The following is a 12297-nucleotide window of genomic DNA, read 5'->3' as shown; positions in this document are numbered from 1 at the left end:
ACTCGACTTGACCTCACTAAAAAACAAAAGATTGGGTCTATTTTGAGAGATGAGAAATTTTAGCTCAGCTCTTGTCGCGGGTTGACCCAAACCCCGACAATTAGTACACAGTTGTTTCATGGTGAAGGGGATGGCTTTGAGTGGCCAGTCATCTTAGCCTCAATTGGATTGGTTCCATATTCATAAACTTGAAGTTTTTATTTTTTTATTTTTTTATGGTGAAGTGATGTTGGTATTGGAGATATCTTCCTCATTTTCCATTTGTGTAAGAAGCTTACGTTTCACCGGGAGAACTACTGGTTCAGTGATGGATTCTTGCATTATTGCTTTCCTTTTTGCATCAGAAGTGAGACATTTTGATTGCTCTTCCCCATACTCGGTAGACTGTTTTTAATTGGAAAATTCTCCCACAAAGCTTGATAAGTAATAACATTGGGAATGGTTATGGTTTGAAGCTTCAGCATAATTTGAGTAGTTGGGGACGTAGGGGGAGTTGGTGGAGACACCTCATAAGATGCTTGCATCAGTTCAACCGAATCCAAAGGAGTAGTGCCCTGACTGTGATTAGGTGTAGATTCATAATGTGGGAGAGAGAAACAGACTTTGAATGGAGAATCTCATCTCTTCAAAAGGATTCTTTAGCATTAAGATTTTAGGTCCACATCTTGGATGGGATCGCTATGCTTGTTTTTATCACCAAGTTGCCAAAGTCAATAGGAGATCTTGTAGGAATTGAATTTGTCTTTGTTAATGGCCACAGATGGTTGAAGTATTTGTTGAGTTTATGTAAAATCTATATACTTCTTCCTCACTATTAGATACTTCCTTTGTGGAATGTTTATTTGATTTTGTTGAGCGGCCTGTGCCTAGTGACTTGGTTGAGTCTCTTTCCTCTCCATCTGATCTGGTTTTTATCTTGGGCCCCTATAAGGCCTCAGTCTTACTTTGTTTCTAGGCCTTCTTTTACCGATACTTTTGAGATACTATTTGCATGTGTCTACGAATATTTGTTCAACATTTTTTGTGTGATGTTGCTTTACCATTCTTTACTTTGCTTCATTCCCCCAGAAAGACAATCCCTAAGACGTTTCTGATTTTAGATCCATTAGCATGTGCAGTGTCCAGTACAAGAATTTTGGCAAAACTTTCAGGTAATAGGGCTAAAACATTTTCTAAGTTCTTTTATCTCCCCACTCCCCCATCCCCGACAAGGGGCTTTTAACCCTCAAGCAAATTACTGATAATATTCATTGCAAATAAAAATATTCACTTTATGGGTAAGTCAAAGATAGTTGGGTTTTGTAGCTTGCAAGCTGAATATGTCTAAAACCTATGATAGAGTTGAATAGAAATTAACTGGTAAGTTACTAGGTTTCCTAGGATTCGGCTCCCATTGGTGTGTTTTGATAAATTCCCTTATGACCACTTCTTCTTTTTCTATAAAAATTGATGGAATTCCTTTCCAATGGGTTGTGTGTTTGGCATGGTTTTTCTTTTTGATTTTTACCCAAGAAATCGTTTTTGACTGTGTTTGGTACGGACTTGTTTCTGTTTAAAATGACTGAAAAAATAGAAAACTAAAATTAGGTAGAGAGCTGTTTTTAAGTTTTGATTGTCAACACTTTCCAAATCTAGATTTTTATATGATTATTTCTTTTTCTTTTTCCTTAAGCGCACCACGAACACCTCAGAGGTTATATATATATATATATTATATATATATATATATATATATATATATATATTATTAAATTATGTGCCTGGGTGCGCCCAGACCCCCCAGGGGTTGGGCCAACCGCTTTAGTAACCCATCACTTGTTCGGTTGTCCCTAAACAGCACAAATTTGATTGCACTTGAATTCTTAAGCAACCTACAAGATTTACATTTCTGGTTGTAAGGCTACTAAAATTTTTCATCTATCCCAATGGTTTTCTTAAAATCCCGGAGGTTTGTGTTCCAATCGGCTAAGCGTCATGCTTTCGTCAATCTCTATCGTGGAAGAAGAAATTGGTGGCAGATAGAGATGTCAAAATAGTTTTCACTATTGATTTTCTAAGAATAAGTAAAAAGAAAAAAGAAAAACCATGCCAAAGGTTTGAAAGGTCTAATACAGGTGTCCTCTGGATCCTTACCTCTTTCTTTTTGTCATAAAGGTCTCTCAAGGCCATTGAAGGAACACATGAACTCAAATCTCTTTTGGGGTGTTGAGTTGCTAGACATGCACCTGAGCTTTCCTATATCTTTTGTCTACTCATTTCCATTTCCATCCATTTCCCTACCAATGAATGATATGTAATTAAAATAAATCTAACTGTTGACATTAAAACAACATGATAAATGTTTTCATCTTCCTAACAAGTTCCTTTCTCTCCACTCTTTCCCTGGTTCTTCACTCTTGTCTTTTCTCTTTCTCTAGAAACGATACGAAAAAGTTGTTAAAAGAAAAAACCAAAACACAAACAAATGAAAGAGTCCAAACCCGTATGGATTTCATTAACTTACAATTTCCGTGCTTCAAAATCCTGCTCCTTTTTGTGTTTTCTAGCCCACCAATTGTGCTTGCAATAGGAGTTTGTAGAGCATCATATTTTAACCTTATGTCTCGTCTATTGATGGAAAAATGGATGGAATGGATGAAATTGGAAATGCCCAAGATAAAGATGTTCTCTTTCTTGGTGGATGGTACATTTCTTTTTTTATAGAGTCATTATGGAAGATGTGCTCACAATTAAAGCCATTTTGAATATTTTATTTGATCTCACTAGTTAAGAGATTAACTTTGACAAGAGTGCATGGCGTATGGTTTAGTGGGAACGTTAGTGTTGGTGGAAGACCGATCTTCCTCATACTGGTTCAGGTTCACTTTAGATCCGGTTCTCCTGAAATCAAAAGGTGGGAGAGAGTGGGCCGCCTCTTGGGACGGGAAGCCACTTCTAATGATTAAGTCAGTCCTTGAAGAAGAAACCGGAAATCACTCCTAGAGAAATAAATAACTCAAGGAGGATGCAAGAGAATCACAAAGAGAATGTTCTTGGTGGATTTATGAAGAAGAGTAATGGCTGGAGAACCCTCCCCTTTACCTGTATAACTGCCCTTCTTTTATAACGAACCTTCAGCCCTGGTGGCCTCAACATACGCTTCAATTATGTGATGGAAAATGGATGGCAGAGATGGCTTCTGGATACGAAAGACGCTATAGGTTGGTTGGCACAATCCTCAGGATAGCTGTTGGTTCCGCAAATGAATCAGGGAATCAACTTGAGTTTGACCCTGATGTGACATTGTTTGTCGATTGAGGAGACAAAAGAGAGGTTTGTAGTACTCGAGATAGCACCACAACAAATGAGAAGATTCCAAGCTGCCCTAGGCATTTAATGGGATTTAGGGCATTTATTGTTGAATTAAATGCTCGAGAGATGAATTTTTGGGAGAGGATACTCCAAATCTCCCATCCAATGCTAATTCGGTTGAAAAGCTATCAAGCGTCAGCAGTTGTCATCGAGCTCTATGGCTCCTGGCCCTTCTGCCGCCATCTGTTCCAAGAAGCTCCATTGCCTGGACTTTGCCAGCAGATCTTTCTCTCATTGGTTCTAGAGTCTTTGGTCTGACTCAGCAAATTTGTTTCGATTCAACAATTCATGCCTAATTGTCCATAACAATTAGTAACAAAACCAAACTAAGACTTTCTTCCCTCCTGGGTATTAAGGAGATGACCGAGGAAGCTATTAGCTGGGACACAGTTGTTCCATAATAAAGCTAGATCAAAAAAATCTTCAATTCTTTTGTAAGTCGGAGCATATTGATACAATTTAATCTCCATTTAGCGTTTTCTTTTCCCTAAGTCTATGTGTAACAAGTTAGATTCTATTTGTCAATCATTCTGGAGAGATTCCCCACTGGAAAGAGAAGTTAACATTCATCCCAAATTTAAGATTTTCTTTTGGCATATCTTAAATGCAGGACTCCCAATTAAGGATGTTTATCCCAATGGACTTCGAACAACCTACTTTCGCGGTCTTCTGGAAGTTGTGCAAAGCCCATTTGGTATATTTTTCTTTCTTGTGAATGGACTAAGCGTGTCTGAAGGGTGGGCTACCTGGGTTTGAGTACCCAATTTCTCTCCCAAAGATCTTTACTCCATCTATGTCAATCTCTTCTTTGAAAGTTATCATTTGATAGATCTACTCTTCAGTAGACGTTCTCTATGTTCATTACTCGTTACTTTAATCATTTGATAGATCTATTCTCCGGTGGATGTTTATCTGGTGTTTATTATTACTTGCTACTTTAATCATTTGATAGATATACTCGTCGATGGATGTTCTCTGTGTTTTATTATTACTTGCTACTTTACGTGGTCTTTGCAACATAGTGTGCTTTATAAAAACTCGTCTTATGTCTCAGTGTGAGTCATTAATTATTAAAATATATGGCTTGAGGACCTTTCGATCTCCCCAACCCCCCCGGGGGGGTTAAGTAGGGAGATTCCCTAGCTATAGTTTTGATAATCAGTGGTTGCCTAAACAATGTAGTTGCAATTAATTTTCTTTTTCTCATTGTTTAGTCTTTATTCACAAACCTAATATATGCAAGATTCATTTATTCAAGTTGAAAAGATAAGGGTGGGTTTTTGGCCTTTTTTTGATGGGTATTTTCATATGATTGCTATGAGGCATCTAAGGTGGCAAATTGCTTGGGAGCAACGCCTGCTCCAAGCAACTAACTGCCTAGATGAATTTTTGGGTCTAGATCAAATCTGGACCATTTAATAAAGTGTTCAATTAACAGTCCAGATTTGATCTGGACCCAAAAATTCATCTGGGTGGTCAGCTGCTCGGGGTAGCGTTGCTCCCAAGCATAATCCTCTAAGGTGTGACGATCTTTTAAAAGCTGGACTGGTGTGCATACAACAAAGGCCAAATCACGCACTACTTGTCTCAGATCAGGTTCAAGAAATTTGTTGGAGTTGACAAGAGGCCTTGATCTCTCCCTACTCTTGCCAAACCTTGCTTGAGCTGGCCTGTTAATCTAACCCCTTTTGTTTTGGACATTTTTGAAAAAATCTGGTTCAGCCAAGAATTTCGGGCACCGTTACTGTAACAACCCCCACAATTCTAACCTGAAATCCTTATTGCAGGTCCGATAATCCGAAGGTCAAGCCGGGTTAAGTTGTGGAGTGTCCGGATAGAAGTCCATGATCCATACCCTAAACCAATGGATTTGGATTCTCTTGATGAAGAACCTGGCTTACTGGGAAGTTGGATCTCTGGTAAAAGGCAAGAGGTATTTGGAGATGTTCGGAATGAAGGTAAGACCTCCCCCATATGTTGATCAGGGTTAGGTTGAGGTTGGGAGTCAACCCCTTGAGCAAAACACTCTTGTATAGCAATGTACTAGGGGGCGGTTGCTTAAGGTGGTTGATTGGGCCAGGTCGCTTAGGGCCTTTAAGCAACCGCCAGGTCTTGCTTGCGGGAAATTGCCCTAATTTGCCCTTGGTCAATATAAATAGCAACCCTCGCCCTATTAACGTATTATTATAATCATGATTGCTATTTTGGATGGTTAGGCGGCAGTGGAGACGTGTTGGAAGGTGAGCGAAGTGCGGATTGTGATCTAGAACCTTTCCCCCTCTATTCTTGCTGATCTGGTTGAGGAAGTGAATCTCCATTCACCCATTCTCTTTTTTTTTTTTTCCCCTAGCTATTGAATGATGTAGATCTATCCCCATTTTGTTGATGGTTACCAATCTTGTTAGCTTTCAATGTTCTTGATTGGATCCTATCCGAAAATGAATCCCTACATTCGAATAAAGGATGGATCTAATCATGGAAGGATTTGGGTGATAAATCTGTGTTAATTTTAGGGTTCTGTTTTACTCCTTGGTTATAAACATGATAAGTCTAGACTTCGGATTGAGATCATCCAAAAACTGGATTGAAATCAAATGATCAAAAGCCTGAGTTTCGAATTTGAAGCTATCTGTTTTTGGGGCAATTGCTCAAGGTGGTTGCTTGAGCCAAGCGACCGGCTGGGTCACAGTAGCTATGTGACTTTTGGCTTTTACAAGATTTGATTCATGTCTCTTATATAATCTTGTAACCCTATGTTTATGTGTTCTCTGTCTTTACTAAAAGTCTTCTAATTGTGATTGGTTTGCTTTCTAAGGAACTTTTACTTAATTATAGGTAAGGACATACATTCTTGTCTTTATGCAATAACGTGTACATGATAGTCATGTAACTTGTTGTAACTGTATAAAAGCATGATGATACTATTGTATACTTGCTGTTTGTGATGTTCTTTTATATACTTTATCATTTATGATAGTGAACGGATTGTTGTGGTATGATGGTGAATGATGTGGTGTAATTGTGATGGAAAGGGTATCCAATTGGGTATTTTTGCTTGAGATATCAGAGGGTTGTGGTATGAGACACGTGCTCACTGATGCCCTTAGCACTATCATGATTGTTGGATGACATACCTAGGAAGTCTAGAATTGCATGGCTAGGTACCCTACATACTACTACCCTTTCGGTAGGGAAATTGAAACCGGATGACCCGTGACAAGGGTGACGTGACTCTGTTTCATCCTATAGTGATAACCAGTTTGTGCGGAGACCTACTGGTCCATTGTTTATCATGCAATGGTAGGGTTGCATATGTTAGGGTTGGACTCATGGACGTCCAAGGAGCGGCCCGGTGTCGTGAGGAGTCATGAGAGCATCTACCCCAATAATATGTGGATGACCATAGGGTTAAGGAATGGAGTCCAACAGAGGTAGCCAGTCCGTGAAGGTTCTCATTCCTAGGTTGCGAAGGATACTGAACCGAGTTGGTTGGTACCATAAGGGATGTATCTGGACTTCATGTACTGTGTTACCATATGACTTGCATTGGATTAGAAACCCCGACATGCGCCAGTACTCGTTGCCAATGGTCGTGGTAAGAGAGTGTTGACTTAATCCCTAGCCATGGATGCCTGATGAGGACTTTACCCCTTTACCCAGGATCCCAATGGAGGTAACTAGTCCATGAGGGATCAGAGTGACTAGACCTACCCAGAGGAGGGCTGGTGTCATATCTTAAAGCATGTCAACTGTCTAGAGACTTGCATAGTTAGATCTTAGTAGCATTCATACAATTGCATATCATTCATATCATATATGTATTGTTGATTGTGTTGACATATGGATGAGAAATGTGTTATCCTTACTGAGTTCATCAGAACTCATTCATTTTTCTTTGTATGTTATACTAACTGTACAAATGGTTTCACAACGTCGGAAGTCGGAGATAATCCGAATGACCGAACATTCTCGTATGAAGAGGATGTGGCACCATCAGTGGAAGATGGAGATAGCGTGCAACCCATTGATGGCAGAAAAAGACAGATTGCCAAACATTTTGCTGACCGTCTGGAGAAGAACTGGAGAACCCCCTTTCTTGTCAAGCATGAACAATTTATCTTAGCTTTAGAAAAAGAATATGGAATGAAACTTACTTATTTTATTTTGATTGTTTCCGCTGAACTCATCATTCTTTTTAAACATGGATTATTTCTTTGATTATTTTATTGGAGTATTTGGACTCCTATAATCCTTTTATTTAATTATTGAACTTGCTCTTGCTCTTGCTCTTTTTTTATTTTAATAGAAATAAAAGTTAGATTACTGAGAAGGACAATTACATAGATTGGTTACATCTATAGTTGTCCAAGTGTTTTTTAAAACACTTGAAGACCTATAAACTAAAGTTTTGAACCATTGTTCAAGGGTGGGGTTCTGAAAAGTACTAATATTTATATTGTTTCTACAAGAAGTCAGAGTTGCCAAAATAGGGACATTAGCAATCAGCCAATTCTTGTGCTTCATAGGTTGAAAGAGGTCCACTGTTTGTTGTAGGTTGCACCAACTATTTGCAATCTTTATAGATGAAGATTGGGCTCGATCGAATCCTATATGAAGACCAACAATTGTAGCTTCAAGAATGTCTCCTCTGTCTATACTTCCTGTGTTACCATAAATTAGTTGTCCTTCCCACAAAATGCCTATACTCCATCCAGCTATGCTCAAATGTGGGTGAAGTACCCCTGCACATAGTAAAAGAGGCAATTGAGAGTCATTAGTGATGTGCGGTTGCATGGTTAATATATTATGATACAAACAAGTAAGTGTGTGTATATCATCTCTTGAATCAGCATAATCAGATGAAGATTCTGGAGTTCGTGGGGATAGGTGAAGGGTTTCACTCCAGGAAGAGGTGTTATTAAGTTTTTTTTGGGGGTTGGGGGGGTTGGTTCATGAAAACTTTTTGATTCCTTTCCTGCCATACAAAATAGCAAGAAATGACAAACACAGATAATAGCCATTTTTTGGATTGTTTATTAAGGGTAGGGATGGAGAGGAAGGATGTGTAGAGTTGTAACATAGGTTGTTGCGAAAATGCATCAAGTTGTAATCCAAGAGGGCTAGCTGCCCAGATCCGTTTGGTCCATTCACAAGAAACAAAGAGGTGCTAAGGAGTTTCAAATTCCTTCTCATAGAGAACACAATTTGGTTGAGAAGAGGTCCATTTAGAGAGGATAGACCTAGTTGGAAGGCCATCGTGGAACACCCTCCAAAAAAAATTTTAAATTTAGGGTGCAAGGGCAACTTCCAAAAGAAATTCCACCAAGGGCAAAGGGGGCATTTTGGTTAGAGATCCTTGATTTTGTTAACTCCTTTACTGCCAGTTTGGCAGAAAAATCCCCATTACGGGAGAGGAGTGAGACCCAATAGTCATTTTGCAAATTAAGGTGGGAAGAAATAAGAGAGGTAAGGTAAGATTGATTGAGGGTGAAATAATACTCCCTTATTTGATCAAGACTTTTGACTTGTGCAATCGTTGCATTTCGCGCCCAAATATTGTAGGTGTGTGGCTTTGGAATTGATGCAAAAGCTAGCTGGTTGTTGGGCTGCTCTATCCATGGGTCAAACCAAAAATATGTATCTCGTCCATTACCGATTTTTCTTGCCACCAAATTCTTAAGGCTAGGTAGAATGCTGTTCCAAGTCCAAGATCCCTTTTTTTATTGAACCTTCGGGTCAAACAAAGATGAGTTCGGAAAATATTTAGCCTTTAGAGTTTGGGCCCATAGGGCGTCTTGATTGGTGAGAAGTCTCCAGCCCTGTTTCAGAAGAATTGAGGTATTGACATCCTAAATTTTTTTGAATCCCAGTCCTCCATGCTCTTTGGGCAAGCAGCATTGGGTCCATGAAATGAGTGTCTTCTGCTTATCAGGATGCCTAAGCCAAAATTTTTGACATAGAGAATCAATTTTCCTGCAAATGTTAATGGGAAATTTGAAAATTTGCATGTGATAGAGTGGTTGTGAGTGGAGGACGGATTGAATGAGGACTCCCCTGCCAGCAAAAGACAGATTTGATGCTTTCCAAGAGGCCATTTTATTTTTCATTTTGCGAATGATGAAATGCAAAGATTTGGATTTTGCCCTTCCAGGAAAGAGATTTGTTCCTAAATAGAGTGCCTCTTTATTCATTTCTTTGATGCCAAGAGTGGAAAATGAGGGATTGCTTTTGTTGTTGTGGGACGTTCCTGTTGAAGAAAACTTCACTTTTGGCGAGATTGATTTCTTGACCCGTAATATCAGAAAATAAGTCTAGAATTGCTTTAAGGGTCAGAGTGTCTTCAGTTTCTGCACGATTTATCTATAACTTGCTATTGGTCTTGATTTATCTATACTTGCCTTTATTATTATTGATGGGTAAGACTATGGATCCTGTGACGGATCGCACCCACGGATTATCGGGAGGGTAACCGAGACCGGCGAGTGGGGTGTGACAGTTACATAATTTATTATGCTTGATTTAAAAATTATCTTTTGATATCTTATAGAATCTCAGTATTGCGTCAACTTGGTTTAAGGGACTGCCTCTCTGTAAATGCTCTTCTTAACTTAATACTTTCTTCTTTCATTAAAAATTAAATTAAAAAAAAAAAAAAATGAGGAAGTAGAGGAAGTCAATACATGTTTGATACTTCCGAACAATCTTGCCCTCCATTTCAAAAGACAAACATGAACTTGTGATCAAACCGAATGATCTTCCGCAAACAGGAGTTTTCCAGTTCGTAGAATACAAGAAATAGATTCATGTTCTTAGTTTCAGAAAATAGAACCAAGCATGCACTATAAGTTACTTTTTTCTCATTCTTCTTCTTTTTTCTTTCTCTCTCCTTCTTTATTTCTTTCCTTTTTTGGGTTGGGCGGGGGAGGATTTTTCTTGAAAGGTTTCTTAACACTGAAACCAGTACAAGTGATAATCAGTCTTAATTTTTGTTTGCGTAAATTGCAGAACCATCTGAACTACTTGGAAATCACGAAATTTAAGTTTCAGATTGTTATGATCAGTTATCTCGTGATTTCATCTAGTGCAAACTAAAAATTCTACAATAACCTTAAATTTCATTTTGTACAAACTAATCGCAAATCTGCTTCTGAACAGATAAGTCATAGTTAAACTTTAATGATCAACAAATCTAAACCAAATATGCTTATTTTCTGTCACAAACTTGAGTATTAACCATTTTAGACAAGTTTTATGCTTTTGATAATCTTTTCTGCTTGGCAAAGCCAGAATCTTGAAGCTTGATGATGGAAGATAAGTATTCAAATGGGTTTCCCAGCCCACCTCCAAAGCTTCTTCTCCAGTTCATCTACATCATATCCTGGCTTCATGTTAACCTGGTGAATGAAAGAACAAAACTCATGATGAACGTACCTAGTTCATATAAATTTGTGAAAATTAAAATCTAATTAATGAATTCAACAAAGAAAGCAAAAGATCAGATGGGCATGTTGGCAACCTGGATGGTATGACAGACTTTGATTTCACCTCTGTACTGTGTCTCAAAATCGACTTGAAGATCTTCTTGCTCAAGAATCTGGAAGAGAGTTGAGCTTAAGGAGATGTCCTTGAGAACCATGGTACTGATCAGGACAGAAACATCACTGCTTCTAATTATTTTTATGGATGGCACGAACGGCTTTGACTCGTCTTCTATTTCTATCTCGATCTTGTAGTTCTCTTCTTCTTCTTCTTCTTCTTCTTCTTCTTCTTCTTCTTCTTCTTCTTCTTCTTCTTCTGATTTATCTTTTCCTTCAGATAGCATCAACCTTCTTGTAGAAGGTGCAGCTGTAGTACTTGCAGCACTGCTTGATGAGTTCGATGGTGCAACTTTTGTACCCTCTTCAGAATCTTCTGTCTTATAAGATTCCACAACCTTCATCTCCATTGCTTTCATTTGCTCGCATGTTCCTCCACCCCTTCCTACCCGTTGTCTCATGCCAAAAGTCAAGTAAATCACAATCAGAGAAAGAGTAACTGAAATATTTTCTGGGTACCTGGAAAGGCTTCTGAGGTGGTATATATCAAGGATCTGAGCTTAGAATGGAGAAAGTGTTGCATAAGACGACGGAGGAAAAGGAGGATGAGGAGGGAAGTTGAAGGAGCTGGTTCTTATGAATCAGTGCAGCAGCTCTAACACCAATAAAATGAAGTAGAATTTGAATTAGGGTTTGGTGAAGAGTTTGAGTTTGACACCCCAATTCTCGTGATCATCTCTCTCTTGTTGGAAAACAAGACGGCTACTATGTATGTAGACAGAAGTCACAGAAACAAGAAAGAAACAGAAGAAATATAAATACAATTATGGGAAAGAACCATTTAGAACTTTACAACTTTTCAGGCAGAGGCAGCCAGGCAGGCTTGAGAATAGCAACTGACTTGAAGATGAATCTCAACCAGGTGGACCCTGTCTTGACGTAATTTCATGTAGTTAAGTTCGAGAGAGAGAGAGATGCAAAGGGTAGAGAATACCCACGAGGATCACGGGGGTACCTATTAAAACCATTTTTAATAAAAAATTCTAACTTTTTGGGTAGAATGGACCTGAGAATTGATTATGGACTTCTTGATTGTGTGTTTTACCCTTCAATTCCTTTATAAATATCATTGAATTTGAGTTACTGATGATAGATAATGGGAAGATTCCAAATACTGCCATTTTTTTGTTTGGATCAATGATTCAAAGACACTCGCTCCATGAATAGCGTATATGAAGAACTTCTGCCAGAAAAGGAAAATCCACAGTACGGGTGTGGGGTTTAGCTAGCCACCCATTAATTCATTACTCGATAATAAAAAAACCATTAATTAAGGCATCGGCTGCTAGCTATAGCTTTTGCGTGTAAGCGCGCGTGTGTTTGGGGAAGGGGATGGGCTTCCCCCTCCCCT

The 12297-nt window shown here is 38.7% G+C and overlaps 1 protein-coding gene across 1 annotated transcript; it reads right to left on the bottom strand.

The window, feature by feature from the left end:
• Nucleotides 1-10647: 10647 nt before the first annotated feature.
• On the bottom strand, nucleotides 10648-11690 carry LOC149023716 (uncharacterized). Its single transcript, XM_089142841.1, has 2 exons — nucleotides 10868-11690; nucleotides 10648-10745 (listed from the first exon to the last, which is right to left on the bottom strand). Exons 1-2 carry the CDS (start codon nucleotides 11345-11347, stop codon nucleotides 10671-10673), a joined length of 555 nt encoding a protein of 184 aa, XP_088998967.1. The 5' UTR covers nucleotides 11348-11690; the 3' UTR covers nucleotides 10648-10670.
• Between the last annotated feature and the right edge of the window lie 607 nt (nucleotides 11691-12297).

This window comes from Hakea prostrata, chromosome 2, assembly GCF_041222555.1.
Source record: "Hakea prostrata isolate BN-2017 chromosome 2, UWA_Hpros_2, whole genome shotgun sequence".
Taxonomy (NCBI): Eukaryota; Viridiplantae; Streptophyta; class Magnoliopsida; order Proteales; family Proteaceae; genus Hakea; species Hakea prostrata.
Note: the sequence above shows the minus strand (reverse complement) of the source record. Positions and strands in the feature narration are given on the sequence as shown.